Consider the following 19184-nt stretch of genomic DNA (forward strand, 5'->3'; position numbering starts at 1 on the left):
AAGTGATAACAGTGTTATTAAGTTTGATTTACATTTGTTAAACAAGTTTGAAGTCCAGCGACAAATTCGTAATTTCATTAAGGGGTGGCGATATAATGAAAAGGGTGGCGATATATAATAATAAATTATCCCTTGGGCCCCTCATTGTAGCTAACATTTTGCCTGGTCTATCTACTACTTTTTCTTATGAGGTCGTTTATTATCATAATTCTTAAACATCGTCATCTTTTTTATTTTATCGCTACCCCTAATTTAATATATTGACGATGTTGCCCCTAAAATATAATAATAATAATAATTAGTATTATTATAATAATAATACTAATAATAATAAAAATAAAAATAGTATTTTAAAAAAATAATAACAATAATAATAATAATAATAATAATAATATAATAATAATAATAATAATAATAATAATAATAATAATATTTAAAAAAATAAAAAAATAAAAAAAATTTAAAAAAATGAGTCGCGCGCGACTCATCTGCGGCTCAGTCGCACAAAACCCGCGACTCATCCCTTTAATTTTTTTTTAAATATTATTATTATTATTATTATTATTATTTTTAAATATTATTTTTATTATAATTATATTATTATTATTATTATTATTATTATTATTATTATTATTATTATAATAAATAATAATAATAATAATAATAATAATAATAATAATAATGATAATAATAATAATAATAATAATATTTTTTTAAAAAAATTTAAGGGGTGAATTTTTTTAAAATTTTTTTAAAATATTATTATTATTATTATTATTATTATTATTATTATTATTATTATTATTATTATTATTATTACTATTATTATTATTATTATTGCTATTATTTTTTTAAAATATTATTTTTATTTATTATCATTATTAATATTTTTAATGTTTTTATTATAACTATTGTTATTATAATTATTATTATTATTATTATTATTATTATTATTATTATTATTATTATTATTATTATTAATTTGCTAGTAAGTCAAAGAGACATTGTAATATGTTTTATGTCTCTCTGACTTTACAATTATATGTTTGAGCCATATTTATCGTTTATGCACTACAAAAAAAAATTTAATTGGGATGCAATATTTTTTGACAATTAATTAAAATGTTATTATTTTTAGAGTATTATCCTAATATTTCAATTTTAATTTGTGACACTTTTTACAAGTGTCACCAAATATGTTGGTGACATTTGATAAATAAATAATGGCATGATATTAATACCTTAAATGTCACAATTGACGCTATTATTTGTAGTGATGTGGGATGGAGGAGTACTCCCTTTCTTGTCTCTCACTATGATTGCATCAAATAGAAATTTTTTTTAAGAGGTGTGATTATACTCTCTTTGTTCTTATGAGAATTCATCCAATAGTTTTGAGTGAAATTTAGTAGAATGAAGAATTACATTGTAGAATAAAACAAAAAACAAGTGGATAATGAATCGTTTAGTTAAGATGGGGAGAAATAATAAGTTTGTAAATGAAATCAAAAGAAAAAGAGTAGACCATTAATCCATTATATAAAAGGGTGTAAAATAAATGAGACAAACTAATATGAAAAGTGCTGCAAATTAAGAAAGACAGGGGAAACAATATTTTTTTTGATATAAGAAATATAATATTAAATAAAATGAGATTAAATTGTGTGAATAATATTAAAAGATAGTTAAAATGTGTTGGTGAGACTAAAAAAATAATGGAGTCTGATTCCAAATATACATAAACGATACAAAATGAAAATTAAAAATATATATCGATGGTAGGATCATAAAGGGTTAGCAACAATCAACATTCAAGTAACAATCAACAAACTAATATGGAAAGTGCTGCAAATGAAAGTTAAAAATGCAAGTTAAAAATTCTCTCCTTCCTTTTCTTTCATTTCATTATTTTCAAACACACCTTAACACTATGTTTGGATAACAACTTTAGAAAGAAAAAGAAAGAAAAGGAAGGGGAACGGAGGTGTGGGAAAAGAAAGGAATTAAGAAAAATAGAAGGAACGTAACTCTTGTTAGTTTAGGAAGAAAGAAAGGAAAATGAAGAGAAATGTCCGACTTTAAAAAGATTAATACCTTAACAAAAATCATTCATCTAATCTCTCTCCTCCAAATCCATTCCCCATCATTTTGTTATCCAACAAGAAATCTCTCTTCCCTTTAAATCCTTCCCTTTTTTTTCTCTATTTCTTTCCAACCATAGTGTTCGTGTATGAGTGTATCTCTTTTGAACAGCCACAGCGTTACCAAGCCCAAAATCGTCTTTATGAAACCCAAACCACGGTGACCCGCCCATCATAACCACTCAGGAGTGTTGACTGTGGGACTCTTTCCAGGAGGTAATACCAGAGCTTGTTGGGCTACTTTGGCATTCACGGACTCTACTTTTTGGTGGATCAGTTGGGCAGCCCAGCCCAGGCCATTTGAGAGCTTTATCTAAAAAGATTACAATAGTTCATCTTTATACGAAAAAAATAATTCACCCTTTGTTTTTTAATAAAGTTCACATAATGAATATTTACGGAAATTAAGAAAAATAAAATATTTTACATAATGGATATATTATTTTATTGAATAATAAACTTGGTGGAAGTAAAGTGGAGACCATAAACAATATAAAAATATTAAAAAAAGGTTAGTGGAAAAAATATGGTAACCATAACTAATAGAAAAATATTTTTATAAAGTTAGAAGAAAACTGTAGGGACTATTAGGAATATAAACATGTTAAAATGAAGTTAGTGGATACTATGTAGGGACTAAAAGTATTACTAAAATATTAAAATAAAGATGAACAAAGTTATTTTTATACAAAATTTATAATTAAAATAGAAAGATTCAAACAACAAATAAAACATTAAAAAATGACAAATAAAGTAGAAAATAATAGGAAATTTGCTAATTCCTATATGTAAGAAATATGATATGCACAAAGTAAAAGGAGAAAGAATATTAAAAGAATTTTATAAAAATGTGCCATCACTTATTTAAAAAACTTTTATTATTTTCTAATTATCTTATAATTGCATTACAAAAGTACACTTTTATAGTTATCTTGAGGCTAAATATAATATCTGTAATTTCTCTTATCTAATAATTCAAGTTTTCCAATTTTCAACAAATAATACATTAAAAAATTGACAAATGAAAATTTATTTAAAGAACTAAGGAGATGGTAATAAGTAATAACAACATTGCGTATTTGTGTGATAAAATTGACGTTAGAGAAAAAGACAGAAGATATGTGAATAATATAAAAGCGTGAGTAACATTGAATATCCGTGAAACACCTCGATCTGACTACAACTCGGAAGACCCAAAATTCTCCCTTCTAACAAAAAACAATGGACAAAATTCAACACAGGAAAGTACCCGTAAACTCCATTAACTTACACATAGCTGAAATCGGAGAACCCATTAAAGGAACTATACTTTTCCTCCATGGATTTCCTGAGCTTTGGTACACTTGGCGTCACCAACTTCTTGCTGTTTCTACTGCAGGTTACCGTGCCATAGCTCCTGATCTTCGCGGCTATGGAGATTCCGATGCACCGCCAAATGCTTCAAGCTATACTTCTTTTCATGTAGTTGGAGATCTCGTTTCTCTTCTTGATTTTCTGGGTATTGATCAAGCTTTATTGGTGGGTCATGATTGGGGTGCTATTATTGCTTGGCATTTTTGTATTTTTCGTCCTGATAGAATCAAGGCTTTGGTTAATCTTAGTGTTCCTTTTACTCCTCGGAATCCTAATTGGAAAACCATTGAAGGGTATCGCAAAGCTTTTGGAGATGATTTCTATATGTGTCGATTTCAGGTAGTTATTTATGTTTCTGCGTTTTTGATTTTGACATATATTTCTTGACTAATATTGGTTCATGTTCATTATTAATTGTGGGGAAAGGGAATTTGCTGATTTAGACTATTAAAAAGTTGCTTCATTTATTATGAGCTTTTTCAATTAATTATTTTTTTGGTTTTTTTTGATGGGTTTGGTAGGTTTTTTTTTTTTTTTTTTTTTTTTTTTTATGGTTTGGTTCATGTGGAATTGTAATTTTTAATTATGAATAAACGGTTGATTTTTTCTGTGTATTTATGTGTTATTGCTTGGAATTGTGATCATAGATGAGTATCATTAAAAAGTTACATTGTTCTATCATCTAATTTTGATTAAATTAGTAAATTACATTAATGAATGATTATGGTTTACTTTAATCACAATTATTTACTTTTAATGAATATATTACAACAGTGTAAAATTGTTTAGTACTCCATATTATCTTAGTATAGAAAGGTTCATACGAGGCATGAACAAAAGAGGATATATTCATAGATTCATACAACTACATGGGATAAACAAAAGAGGATAGATTCATACAAGCGATGAACAAAAGAGGTAAAGCAGAATGATGCCTTTGGTGGTATCTATCACTTCTTTCCTTTGATAATGTTTGATGTGTATTTATTGATGCTTTTACCATAATGTAAATTTTTTTTTATTTACAAAAATCCATTCCCAATTCAGTTCATTAAGGTAGTTGTACTCTATTATTGGTTTAATAGATTTTCCAGATTTAGACTAGTAAGATTAAGTGTCTAAATTTTCTTATGAATATTCCTTGCTGGATATAGGAGGTTCTAAGCAGATTGCAATTTCTTGCCTCATTACATTAGCTTTTGTTTACCCAGATTGCCTATGTTTACTCTACCTACAATAGCTTCTTTGTTTTTGTTTGTTTCCTTGTGTTGTTGACTTGTTGTCGATGGAAAACCACTTGTTTTTCCTTTTGCTTTGGGGTGTTTGGCAAATGACTGATAGCGTTGATTTGACTAGCTGATTTTATTAACAAGTTTGACTAACTGATTTTAAACTTGAATCTATAAGCAGCTTGTTAAAAAACAACTTATTCATAGCAATAAGTTGTTTCCATCAGCTAATTTACCAAACATTAGCATTGCAATTCTGACTATCTAACCCTCTATTTATATCAATATAAGATAAAATTGCCTAATAAGCTATTTTACTAAATACCCCTTTGTCTTTTTTTCTATCACCTGGTGTGGATGGGAGGTAAATGGGGGACCGGGGAGGCTCTAACCCAGTTCATATACATTCTCTATATTAAATTTTAAACTTGGCGCCTTACAATTTTGAAGAAAAATCTTTTGGCCTCCTTACTATATCGTAAATGAAGCATATAATATAAAGGCTAACTTTGATTTGAATATAATTATTTTGTGGTTTGAATCTTTATACAAGTACAACCTTCCAACTTTTCAAGTCCTAAATTGCAAAATGTTCTCATTTACAAACAACATAGTAATTTTACTTGTTTTGATGAATTTTTTTGCTTGTGTATCGGTCATTATGTATAATTATTTTGCTACATCGCCTATTCGGGCCTCCTTGACTTAAATTTCTGCCTCGAATCTCGTGGGGAACCATGTCCGTAAGAGGTAGTGTAACATATTGGTTGGGACACATATATCATGTAAGTGTTTTAAAAATGAACAAGATGGATAAGTAATTTTGAATATCAGTTGCCCTTAATCTTGGTAGAATTGCCCTTAAATGTCTCACTGATTGTTAATTTGTTTTGGGGTTTATCCATTGCTGTCTTAATTGGTTATTTATAGGCACCTGGAGAAATGGAGGAAGAATTCAATAGCATTGACACAGCAAAGTTGTTGAAAAATTTCCTGGTATCCCGCGATCCAAAACCTGTAGTCATGCCTAAAGGTGGATTAGCAAAGAAAGCTGAAAGAGATGTGCCTTTGCCACCATGGCTTTCAGAGGATGACATCAACTACTTTGCTGACAAGTTCAAACAGACGGGTTTTACCGGTGGCCTGAATTACTACCGAGCAATGGATTTGTATGTCTCTCCTCTTTAGTCTTAGATGTTGTTAGAGTATACCATCAGCTTAAGTTTTTGGTTGAGTTGGTTACTTGACATGGTATAAAAAGCTAACGTGACAAGAAGTGACGGGTTCGAATCTCAACCATTTCTCTAATTCAAGTGGAATATTGCACACTAGATATGAGGAGGGCATGTGCTGCATCCACACACTTTTATCCCAAAAGGCTCTTGTGTGAGGGGGGTGTGTTAGAGTATATAACATATCTTGGGGCATCATCCATCAGCTTAAGCTATTGGTTGAGTAGGTTTCTTGACATATGTTTGTTTGATTCTTTTGATGGATATTGGATGAGAATTTTTATATGCTTTCTTTTGATTTCACATAAGTCAAAACATGATGTTTTTTCCATTGAGCTAAGAACTTTTTTAAAGAGTTTGCTTGCACGAAGCACAAAACAGACTTAGCAATGTATTTCAACGGAGTACAATCATCTAGTGAAGTCCCATATGATTTTTCTCGAATGGGGTTTGAGTCTCGTCCATCTTTGTTAACTTTCATGTCTCTATGAACCATCTTAGGAAAAAAGAGAAAACGTCAAGGATCCTAGTCATTTTTGTTTTTGATATAGTAGCTGTACATTTTCTTTAATTCCATAATCTGCTTTAGAACAGCATAAGCTTAACCTAAAGTCGAAAACCAAAACTTCAGGTTGTTCCGGTTCATGAATGCATTTTCTTTAGTTCCATAATCTGCATTAGAAGGTTTCGTTAAAGAATGTGCCCGAAAAACAAATAATCATCGAGTCCCCTAATGATGTCTGTGTGTTCTGATTAGGACATGGGAACTCATGGCACCGTGGACTGGGATCCAAATTAAAGTACCGGTAAAGTTCGTTTTAGGAGAGCTGGATATAACCTACAACTTCCCGCACGTAAAGGATTATATACATAAAGGGGGATTCAAAAAAGATGTACCACTGTTGGATGACGTTATTGTAATGGAAAAAACTGCCCATTTCATCAACCAAGAAAGACCAGAAGAAATAAGCAACATCATTTTGGAATATTTCGGCAAATTTTAATCCCCTTTTTATAGCTATGTATGTTACTTTCCTTGCATTATGCATTTCAATGTACAATAAGTCAATCATGATCTTGATTAGGAAAACAGGACATTCTTGTTAGTTGTATACACAAACTAGCAAAGGTGCTGATCTGCTTGTTTGCTGATATCATACACCGATGATCCTTCATAATCAAGATATTGTTCGATTGTCCCGCATCCGTGTCTGTTCTTTGTGGCGTTTTAACTTCGGAATTTGTCATTGCTAATTCAGGTACGACATTTTTTGGGTTTGTGATCGAACGCATATGGAATTATAGCTGCAAACGTGTTATCCGATGTTAGGGTCATATATATAGTTATTCTACTTAACGATAAGTCTATGAAAAATTTGGCTATAGAATTTTTTGTGGGCTTTTAGCTTTTTGATATGTCCAACAGCCAAACAATGTGTTAGATAAACCACTTCTAATCCATCTAATAATCTTGCTTTTAAACCGATATCAACAGATTACTAAGCATACTTATTTTTCTGGTTACCTGGTGGATACGTGTTGTGTGACAGCGGAAGCAAAAATCGAAAATAATAACGAAAAACAATAAAGATTCAAACAAACAATAAAGAAATTACACCGAGAAATTAATGTGGTTCACTATCAATGTGATAGTTACATCCACCGGCACCGACAATAAACTTTTCACTATAAATCGGGAGATTACAAGATGAACGAGAAGCCACATCAATGGCTCTCCAAGCTTTTTCTCTCTTAGTTTTCCTCACTTTTTATTTCTTGCATCATACCCTAATTCTAAGTACAAAAGAGGTTTATATAGTATGTCAATAAAAAAAAATTAGGTTAACAATTACAAAGAAACCGGCCTAAAAACTAAGTAACCGTCAAAATAACGTGAATAAACTAAATCCTGCACACAACCTTCTGCCTCGCGACCAACGTTTTCCATTTCCCAAATATTCATACCATGTAATGACTTGTTCGGGTCACTATATTTCAACAATATGGAACTCTTGAAGAGCTACAAGAAGTGATCCCACATTCCCATTATTGTTATGATGCGTATTTAAAAATTTTGATACTCGAAATTTGATTTGAAAAAATGTGTAAAAAGCAAAGTGAATAAACAAAACGGAACTAATGGAGTAATTTGCTTTGGACGATATTACAGCTCTGAGTCTTTCACGGTTAAATTTGTTTAGTCGAGCATGAAGCCCTGATTCCTACACTAAAGCAAGCCAAAGACATTTAACAATCTCTTAAAACAAAATTTACCTCCAAATAGAAGTCGAGAGCATCTGTTACAACTAATATTCTGTTTTGCTAAATCTCAAAACAAAAACAAAAACAAAATAACTGCAACACGCGGCTTGATTGACACAAGTCTGTAAGGATATGAGATAAAATAACTATGAAATACGACTTAAACCCTGTAACCACGGCTGTTACGTCTACCTCTAGCCCTCTCAAATTTCCTGCCCTCAGATCGAACATATGGCTTGGTGTGGCTGTGAGGAACACCAGGAGCCTTACCGAAGTGCTTGACGGCTTCCCTAGCATTCTTAGGACCCCTTAGTAGAACCTGTCAAATTTCACAAATAAACAATTACAATTCCTCCTAAATGAAAACCATAATCTCAAACCCTTGTAACAAAAGAAGCAATATAGACCAACAGTGAACACACAAGCATAACAGCATAAGTAAAAACAAATTCATTTGGTTAGATCCTTCCCTACGTGAGGCAAAAGACCATGGCAAAGTAAAAAGCAAAATGGAACATCATTCCCAGTTTCCAGAACGTTCCAAAACATCCAAATTGCTACTGTCGTCGTACTATCGAACTGTACAAATGAAAACTTAGATAGCCAAATAGGAGAGCAAAGGTATTTAAACGGGAACGAATGATTATTATAGTTGTCCATTTAACGGGTGTAGTTAATCACAAATCCCAATTTTATCATTTACAACTTATCTCCAATTCTTCAAACACATGACCTTTTGTAAGATTTTAAATTACCATTAGCAACAAAAACATCTGGTAATTATTTGAAGTTATTTATTCGGCTGATCATCTCACTTAATACTCTATTTCTTCTTTGGCAAATAGATCAAATTGATCTGTATTTCCCACGTGTTTTATTTTTAGTATAATTTAGCACACAAAAATAGTAAGTATACATTCTTTCATCTCCAACAGTCCCAATCTACCAAATGTACAAGACATGAAAAAAGAATGCGTTCTCAACAACATCATCTTCATCATACTGAAACAACTATCAGAATCTGGAAATGTTCTCAACAATACTGAAGCCTAAATCCCAAAAGTAGCATATCACAAAATAAGCTTTTTCGAATTTTGCACTTCAGTTTTACTCATTAAATCTAACTAGATTTGATCATGCTGCACACATCATTAAACAATGGAAGAAGAATCAAAAGCTAGATAGATGGCAGCGAACTACTATCAAAAATCCAAGAAATGTACAAGTCAGCTACACATACATGTTAAAAATCCAGTACTCCAATAGTCCACACGAAATGTGAATTGAGCATATTATGTCGTATTTTCAAAATACATATAAAATAATTGCATTTCACATATTTACACACGATAATTAGGTGAAAAGTTAAATCTTGAAATGATGTTAGAATCTATCTGCGAACCATTTACAAAAGTAACATAGAAACCTTTTTCTCACCGATGCAGAATGCCAAATACAACAAGTAAAACCAAACTAAATTTAAGCCTCTAGCTATAGATGTAAGCGGGCAGCTAACAATCTTCCATTCAAACATCTATGTATACTTTCATAAAACAGCATTCTCAACATCCCATTGTAGATAACCAATCAACCACCTGGGATTCTCCAACATCTTTCGTATAACCAAAACAAACAAGTGTCACATAATTTGACAGGAAATTTCCAACCCACAAGCAAATTAGCGATCAAGTGAAACTGATACAAACCATTCACAACAAAGTTCAGCTATAATCAAACCTAGTGATCCACAAGCCCTTCGTTCACCAACTAAAAGCTATATCCCAAATCCTAACATACCCGCGACCAAATCAACCATTAAAATTAGCCATCTTAATCCAGCGTATAATGTAAACACCCAATGCAACTATCAAAATCCGAAAAAAAATTGCATAAAAGCCAAATCAGTCTTAGTAATACAATTACCAAAAATCCATCCAAGTAGGAGCAATAAATCAAATTAGAGATTTGATTAGAACAATGTATTACCGTGTTCTGGCCAAGAGGAGCTCTCAAAGCCAACTGATCAAAAGTGAGGCATTCACCACCAGCCTTTTCAATACGAGCCCTAGCAGTTTCAGTGAACTTAAGGGCACAAACCTTAAGGGTAGGAACCTCATACACCCTCACATCATCAGTCACTGTTCCTACCAATACAGCAACCTTCCCATCCTGGAATGCGAAATTCATCATATTACATAGCGCCCCATTAATCAAATCAAATCATTTACTCAAATTACAAAACAAAATTTGGAAAAAAATATAATTATATACCTTGCCCTCCATGTACTTAATCAGCCTAGACAAAGAAAGGGGAGCCTTGTTAATCTTGCTCATAAAAAGCCTCTTCAAAATCACAGCATTGAATCTGCTACCAGTTCTTCTCACAAGGAATCGGTACAGCTGAAACCCAAAACCCAATACCCATCAATCGGAGCATCAAACATTGAATTCACATTATCGCAGAATGAAATTGAAAATTGGGTTTGTAAACAAAAGGAAATACCTTGACGAGCAATTTAAGGTAAACATCATTAGATTTAGGCGCAGTGCGCTTGGTATTCTTGCTTTTGCCTCCTGCTTTCAAGTCGATACCCTACAACAAAAATACACCAAATCATGACATTAGAAAAAGAAAATGGTTAGAAATGGAGGACAATGGAATTGAGGATGAAATTACCATGGCTGTGAAGTGGGAAGGTGATGGAAGATCTGCTGGGTTTTCGGCTAAAACTCTATACTCTTCAAGAGGATGAGTTAGGGTTTTTACGTTTTTATATTCTTGGACGGGCTTTGGACGATTGATTTAGGTTCGAGATATAAACATTTTGGGCTACATCCTATCCGTAATATTTCTTGTTGGGCTTTGATCGAGAAATGGAGTACATTTTAGGGCTATTTTATGTGACACTTAATATTTTATCACAAAAATTGGGCAATGTGTGAGACGGTAATGGTGATCTTTATTGAACTGACAAATTTATATTTAATGTGTTAAAGAAAAAATTTTAAAGTTATCAATTAGAGAAATTGACTTATTTTATGGGCTCGTTTCATAGTGAGACGGTCTCATAAAAACAAGCAGTATCTTTTTTACTCTTAATCTTTACGAGTCGTTTCATAACAATCTTTTTTTTTTTTTAAAGAAAGAATGACATAAAAATCTTAATATTATAAGATTAAAATTCTTGCATTATTATTGTTGTTGTCCATGGTTGGCGCTTTATACGGTGAAAAGTTGATTCATGTTATATCGACTACCCTCAATTGTGCCATCATTTTTGGGTTAAGACCACATGTCTTAACAACTCATTTACTATAGTCTATTCACACCATCTAAATAGACACACGTCTTGTTATGCCATCACAAAAACTTCCAAGGATCACCCACAATGGGTGACTCATTTAGTCCAATAAAACAAATTGGAGGTTAATGGGTGTGACACATTATAGTGCAAAACTATCACAAATAACTCTAAGCTTGGTACAAAAATAACTTGCATAATATTTCTCGCTAATGAATGATACACTTATAAACAATTTTCGTGTGACTTTTGAAATTTTTGTAAAAACATATCATTATATGACGGTAACACTACATAGGTAGACAAATGACAATCCTTATGCCCATTGCAACGAGTGGCTATCGCTGCGAGTGAGTCGTCGACGTTTCGGAAGCGCGCCGGCTCTACTCGTGAGTCGTGACCAATAACTAGAGGTGAATAACTCACTCAAGTAGTCAAGTTTACTCCCCACGTGGAACTCGCGGAGAGGTAAAATTCACATTGTTGTACTCTACATAATCAATAATAATTAAATTCTCGTTAATCAACGATCAGAAATCAACAAGGTCCCTCGTGTCATAAATCCAAAGAAACCATACAAAACCTTCCTCCTTTCATACAAGTACCACAAAACCCCAAATAAATTCACAAAACCATCCAAATTTTCCATTAACCTCAAAACTCTAACAATGTCTTCCCCAACAACCACCATGTTCTCATTTCTCCTCCTTCTCTCAGTTTCTCTCTCTTACGCAACTCCAACAGTCTACGAAGTTCTAGAAAGCTATGGATTCCCAGTCGGTATACTCCCAAAAGGCGCAACTGGGTACGAAATCAACGAAGAAACGGGAGAATTCAAGGTATTCTTAGACCAAACTTGTAAATTTAGCATTGAAGGTTATGATTTGGAGTATAAATCTACAATTAGTGGTGTTGTTTCTCAGAATCGTATAACTCATTTAAAGGGTGTGAGTGTTAGGATCTTCATTCTTTGGCTTACAATCGGTGAAGTTCGTAAAACTAATCATGATCTTGAATTTATTGTTGGAATTGCTTCTGCTAGTTTTCCTCTTGATGGGTTTCTTGAATCGCCTACTTGTGGATGTGGATTTGATTGTGATGATGATAAGAAATATGTTGTAGATGTAAGTAATTTGATGTCTTCTTGATTTTGAATTAAGGGAAATTAGGGTTTTATTGGATGATTATGATTAGAAATTCCACTTTGTATTTTAAGTTAGTTTTAGTTGAGGAATTAATAGTATTCCCATGCCATTATGTTCACACCCAACTAATTTTTGAGGGTGTGTTTTAAATAATTTATTGAATAAAATGGTAAGATCATGAATAATGATTGAAATATAGCTATTTTTGTTGTTATGTAGCTTGCAAAAAGTTACTTTATTATCCTAATCCCTAACTAATTTTGATTTTTGGATGTATATGATTTGCAAGTGGGAAACATTACCAATAATATTTTGAAAAATTGTCAACAATCAACTTCAAACATTATAAAATTTTAATCAATTGGTGGGTGAATATGAAAAAATTAAAAATACCATTGGATGGATGATGGTAAAAAAAATAAGTGATAAAGATATAGAGAGGATATGTTATTCTAGACAAGATTAAATGAAAAAGAGTGAAATCAATATTAATAAAAAGAAAAATGAGTAAATTGAATGGATACATAATGAAAAATTGTGTTAATTTATTAGGATAGATAAATTACATGTTAATATCTAGTAAACAATTGACTTTTTAAAAATTGTTTGGTTATACATATACACATATACTCAGTTTTATGAATTTAAACCGTTTAATTCAAATATGTAAAAGTTACTATAAAGGGAAAATTTAAAGGGATAGAGTATCAATTAAGGGAACTTATCATTAGAAGGATCATTGCCTATATCGAGTGGACATTAAATATATGTAGATGTTATTTGTTTTAAGTTGGAATCTACTACTCCGTTTTATTCATGTTAGATCAAAAAGAAATATAGCGTTATTTAAGAAAAAAAATAAATATTAGTAATAAAGGAAAAGAGAAAATAAATTGTGTATTTGAAATTAGAAGAGAGTTAAAATATATGAATAAGATAAAAAGAAAGTTGTGAATATTAAAAAAATAAAAAAAATGCAAAATAAGTGAAACAGATTATTATAACAAAGAATGCGAAATGAGCAGGACGGAGCAATTTGGCTTTGAAATAGTAATTCACGTGCAATATTAAGAATCTAATGATTATTATGCTCAAGTAATTTTAAGTTTTGATGTAACATCCTCTGTATAGAAAAGAGTGACTTAGTATAAATCAAGAACTATTCAACATTGTCGCTTTTCTTAACATCAATTCCTCTACCAAATTGATTTTTGGTTATAGTATACTAAAAGTTTTAGTTACTTTTTGATCTTTTATTTGCCAAACATCAAAAGTATCTTAATTGATGGTTGTAGCTTGGAGAAACTTTTTATATATTCTATAACGTTGCTCTCTTCATGTATAGTGTTATATAATTAAAAAAAATTAAAGTTAATTTTATGGGACGGAAGGAGTATAAACTAAAACTAATTAATGGGTTCGTAAAAAAGTATGTTAATGTAGGCCTTTTTAGATCTACTTATACCAATTGCCCAAAATCCACATGATGATGGGGACTTAGATGAGCTGTTTCTACACCTGCCAATGATAGATCTCTAAGTAGAAACCCTTTTTAAGTAACTTCGGATTATTTAATTAAAATCTCTATTAATATAGATTATTAGTAAAAATTAAGTATTTAGACCATTCTATATCAGTATTTTAAATTAATGTAAGTTACTATATAAGACAAAGTGGCGAACAAATCAACTGGAGATATTTATTCGAGTTATCGAATTAATTTTAGGTCAGATATTTAAATTGGTCAAAAAAACAGATCAAATTTCTATTTTGAACACGTCTTACACTTAACCGAGACAAGAAAGAGGCTTTCAAAATCATTTTAATATACTCCTATTTCTAAAACAGACATTAATACTGACAAATTCCTACATATGCAATGGCTTCGTCCTCAACCCTCCTATTCATCTCTTTTCTGACTTTCCTTTATCTTTCCTCCATAACCGCCGGCGATGACAGACTATCACCCTATGAAGCTTTACAGAGCTTCAATTTCCCAATTGGGATTCTTCCAAAAGGAGCTTTAGGATATGAATTAGATGAAAAAACAGGATACTTTAAGGCTTTTCTTAATGGAAGTTGCAGTTTTTCATTAGAAGGTTCTTATCAACTCAAATATAAGTCAACTATTAATGGTAATATCTCCAAGAATAAGCTGACTAATCTAAGTGGTGTAAGTGTTAAGGTTTTCCTTTTATGGTTAAACATTGTTGAAGTTAAAAGAAGGGGTGATGAACTTCAGTTTTCTGTTGGAATTGCTTATGCTAATTTTGATGTTCATGATTTTTATGAGTGCCCACAATGTGGTTGTGGGTTGAGATGTGATGAGAAAGTCAACGGTGGAGAGATGAAAAAAGTTCAATAAGGTCAAATTAAATTAAGCTTTTGTTTTGTGATTTGAGAAAATTTGATGGGTTTTGAGTTTTGATTTGTGGCTTTGTTTTTGATGTTTTTGTAAAGAAATGATATGTTGGTAAATAATAAGTTATTCTATTTTGTAAAATTTTGATCTTGTAATCAATGTTTGGTTTACTACTTTACTTTGTTTGAATGTGAATATTATTTTGAGGACACATAAAATGTTAGAAGAATGGGGGAGTGGCACACTAATACCCCTGTTTAAAAACAAAGGCGATACGTAGGTATGCGGGAATTATAGAGGTATCAAACTTCTAAGCCACACAATGAAATTGTGGGAAAGAGTGATAGAGAGGAGAATTAGACAGGAAACGGTGATTAGAGAGACCAATTCAGTTTTATGCCACGAAGGTCAACCATTGAGGCAATTCATGTTTTGAGGAGACTGATGGAGAAATATAGAGAGCGAAAGAAGGATCTATATATGGTGTTCATTGACTTGGAGAAAGTGTATGATAGCATACCACGACGTGTCTTCTGGGATAGCCTCAAGGCTAGAGGTATCTCTTCAGTGTACATTGAGGCTATACAGGATATATATATAACAGAGTTTCGACTAACATTCAGACTCCGGTAGGGATAACAGAGCCTTTTCCGATTATAGTTGGACTACATCAGGGATCGGCTCTAAGCCCTTTCATTTTTACTGTTATTATGTCAGAGATTTCTAAATCTATTTGGGAGACGATACCGTGGTGCATGCTATTCATTGACGACATAGTGCTGGTAACAGAAACTAGAGGGGAGGTTAGTAATAAATTGGATGAGTGGAGGGAAGCTTAGAAGGTAAAGGGTTGCACATTAGTCGTACGAAGACTGAGTATTTGCGCTGTGACTTTAGTAGGACATCAACGTTAGGTGAACCGGAGGTGTCCATTGATGAAGCAATTGTTAAAAGTACGACCAAGTACAAGTATTTGGGATCGATCATTCAAAATGATGAGGAGATTGACGGAGATTTAAATCATCGTATACTTGCGGGTTGGCTCTAGTGGCGAGCAGCCACTGCATTGCTATGTGATAGGAAATTCCCAAGCAAGTTAAAAGGAAAATTCTACCGGGCGGCAATCAAACCTGCTTTGTTATATGGGACCGAATGTTGGCCTATAAAGAAGATTTTTGAACATAAGATGAAAGTTACAGAAATGCATATGCTGAAGTAGATATGTGGGCACACATTGATAGATCGAATTAGGAACCAAGAGTTTAGGGACAAACTAGGGTAGCCGCTATTTTTGGAAAAATGCGCAAAAATAGATTGAGGTGGTTTGGACATGTGCAGAGAAAGACTTTTGACTCCCCTGTGAGGAGGGTAGAAAGCATTATAGTAGAAGGTAAGAGGAGTCGAGAAAGACCTAAGAGAATTTGGGATGAGCAAATAAGAATTGACTTGCATGAGTTAAACGTCTATGAAGGCCTGACTAAGGATAGGGGTAGTTGGAGGCGCCATATCCATATTTTAGACTACTGATGTCCTCTTAAATTACCTTTTGGTGTTCTTACCCTCTTGCTTATCTCGTTTCTGTTATTATTAGTTTTTGTTTTCTTTTATTTTGCAGTTGGTTCTATTTATTTATTTTATTTACAAGAATTTAAGTTATCTTTCCCGTGTAGTTATAGCTCTTTATCGTCTCAAGCCGGGGGACTTCTTTGGCCGCGCTCTTCTTTATGAGTATGAGTTGTTGTCATTCTTCCCTCTCCAAACCTTGTCTATTGTTTATTTATAAGCGGGATATACTAGATAAAATCATGATGATGATGAGTACTTTGCTCGTAGGTCATATTTAGAGACCCTAATACAAATTATTCTTATTTTTGCACGAAATTAAAGAAAAATAAAACTAAAAATCTAAGAATAAAAAAACACAAATTCACGGAACAATTTTTTAGAAATGATTAGAATATTTAATTTAGAGCACCATGAGAATTGTGAGATTTGTCGGACTGGGCCGAGTTGAATAAGCCCGACTTATTTAATCTTATTTTAAAATTTTTTGCAAGGCCTGTTCTAATCTTACCCGATTGACCAGATGCACAGGTCTAAATTCAAGAGTTTACTTAAGCGGTAGCCGACTTTCAAGTTGAGCTATTAGCAAATAGGAGTACTATATTTAATACTTCAAATCAACTTGACAATTTGTATGTCAAGTGTCAATTCTAAGAACGTGGTTAGGCACTAATTCAAAAAGACCACGTCTAACTGATTATAAAATAGTATATTAAGAGTTATTTTTTCGATAGCGTCTTTTGATCAGAAAACTTCAAATAAGAAGTTCCTCTTCTCATAATATATATTAGATGATTAACTAATCGAAATATAAAACAGGGTCTTTTGGTTAGGCACTAATTCAAAAAGACCATGTCTAACTGTTTTTTCTTGAGTATAAATTAATCCAATTGAGACCGTTTCATGGTAAGATAATTTAAAAATGAATCAGTGAAATTTGTTTCTAACAGGGTCTCAGTTATGTGCATGAACATAATCCCTTTCCACTTGATTGAAGTGACCGGTCATAAGTTATTAGTAGCATTATAGAAGTACTTATATACTGACCGGTCACTATATAACTACCTCTATAACTAAAATAATAATATGTCTATTCTCTTAAATTTGTTACTTCCTCCGTTCCATAATACTCGCTATATTTTTTATTTTTGGTAATTTTATATAACTTGCTACATTTCTGTTTTTAGTAATAAAACAATCATTTAAAATTCTATCTACCCCTATTTTTATCCTACTCTATACTCTATACTTTATAATAAAATACTATACTATATTCTATAAAGTAACCTAATAACTTATTTATCCTTATTCTTTTTCATTTAACAATAATAAAATACTATATTCTATAAAGTAAATAATCAACTACAGTATAAGTCAATCACTTTTCTTAATCCCCGTGCCCATGCAAATATAGCAATAATATCAGAACAGAGGAAGTATAATTTATTTATTTATGTCTCATGATTTAGTTTTGTTTTTGGCTGGCCTCTTAAATAATGATTAATACATTGAAATTATTTTACCTGAACCTCTATTAAATACCCATTTCTGATTTTCTCAACTCTTCAAAAAATCTTGAATATTGCAATTAATTTTCAAAGTCTATTGTACTACTCCTACTTTTAACATATTTTTCTATTAAATTGCATATTTTCTTTTGTTTATAAATGTTTTTTTGATATTACTATAAATTATAATCATATATAAATATTGACTTGATCAAACTAGTATCCTAAGTTTCTTTTCTCTCGAACGTAATTAAAAATCTCAAGTCTAAATTAGACTAAAAGAAAATTAAATTAACTTTAAAAATTAATAATTATAACCTTTAATTATGAATTGAAAACTAAAATAAACATTAGTTGTATTTTCTTTGCATCTTATTCTTTATAAGTTGCAATACTTTTCATAACATTTTGTTATTCGTGTGCATGCATACTTTTAATGGCTAGTTTTTATATACATATTCACAAAGTATTACTTGTGAAAACAAAGTAAGAACCATAAAACATAGTATCAATTAATGATAGTAAAATAATAAATTTTTCACTCTATTTTATACCATCTCTCATTCAACTCATTAATCTCATTTGGTTTTTCACACTTTGTAGGATAATATTTTAACTCTTAATATCTCTAATTATTGTTAATAAAAAATTATAAAAAGTTAATATTAATAATCTATGTATTAAGATGAATTTAACAAGATCTCATATAACTGTATTTTAACTTGTAGATTAAGAATAAAGTATAAATTAAGTGTGATAAATAAATAGTAACAAAAAATAAAAGGAACTAATGTGTAAAATAGGAGTGAGTAATACCTTCTAAGACAATGGAATAAATCATAAATTGAGCTTCAAAACAAAAAATAAATCAAACAAAAGAATTATAAGATAGTGTAAGAGCATCATTACTCATAACCTAAAAAAAAAGTCATCTTACTATTTTATAATTTTTCTCTCTCCTAAAAGTTTATCTTTTAACCTAATCTAATTAACAATGACCTTTGTTAAAATGTCATTTTTATCTACCTCACCATACTTTCTCAACCTTATTTTATCTATCTTTTTTATTTATTTTCTTAATAATTAT

General features: G+C 31.2%; 4 protein-coding genes across 4 annotated transcripts; 3 read left to right on the forward strand and 1 right to left on the reverse strand.

The window, feature by feature from the left end:
* Positions 1–3233: 3233 nt before the first annotated feature.
* LOC130813989 (uncharacterized) lies at positions 3234–7267 on the forward strand. Its single transcript, XM_057679951.1, has 3 exons — positions 3234–3833; positions 5654–5892; positions 6713–7267. Exons 1-3 carry the CDS (start codon positions 3363–3365, stop codon positions 6957–6959), a joined length of 957 nt encoding a protein of 318 aa, XP_057535934.1. The 5' UTR covers positions 3234–3362; the 3' UTR covers positions 6960–7267.
* Positions 7268–8211: 944 nt separating this feature from the next.
* Positions 8212–11087, reverse strand: LOC130813990 (60S ribosomal protein L18-like). Its single transcript, XM_057679952.1, has 5 exons — positions 10895–11087; positions 10721–10810; positions 10489–10617; positions 10204–10386; positions 8212–8536 (listed from the first exon to the last, which is right to left on the reverse strand). The coding sequence occupies exons 1-5, from the start codon at positions 10895–10897 to the stop codon at positions 8378–8380; spliced, it is 564 nt and encodes a 187-aa protein (XP_057535935.1). The 5' UTR covers positions 10898–11087; the 3' UTR covers positions 8212–8377.
* Positions 11088–12187: 1100 nt separating this feature from the next.
* LOC130813626 (uncharacterized protein At5g01610-like) lies at positions 12188–12667 on the forward strand. The gene has a single exon (XM_057679462.1). The coding sequence runs from the start codon at positions 12188–12190 to the stop codon at positions 12665–12667; it is 480 nt and encodes a 159-aa protein (XP_057535445.1).
* Positions 12668–12989: 322 nt separating this feature from the next.
* Positions 12990–17802, forward strand: LOC130813992 (uncharacterized protein At5g01610-like). Its single transcript, XM_057679953.1, has one exon. It carries the CDS (start codon positions 14544–14546, stop codon positions 15027–15029), a length of 486 nt encoding a protein of 161 aa, XP_057535936.1. The 5' UTR covers positions 12990–14543; the 3' UTR covers positions 15030–17802.
* Positions 17803–19184: the final 1382 nt, after the last annotated feature.

This window comes from Amaranthus tricolor, chromosome 5 (assembly GCF_026212465.1).
Source record: "Amaranthus tricolor cultivar Red isolate AtriRed21 chromosome 5, ASM2621246v1, whole genome shotgun sequence".
Classification (NCBI taxonomy): Eukaryota; Viridiplantae; Streptophyta; class Magnoliopsida; order Caryophyllales; family Amaranthaceae; genus Amaranthus; species Amaranthus tricolor.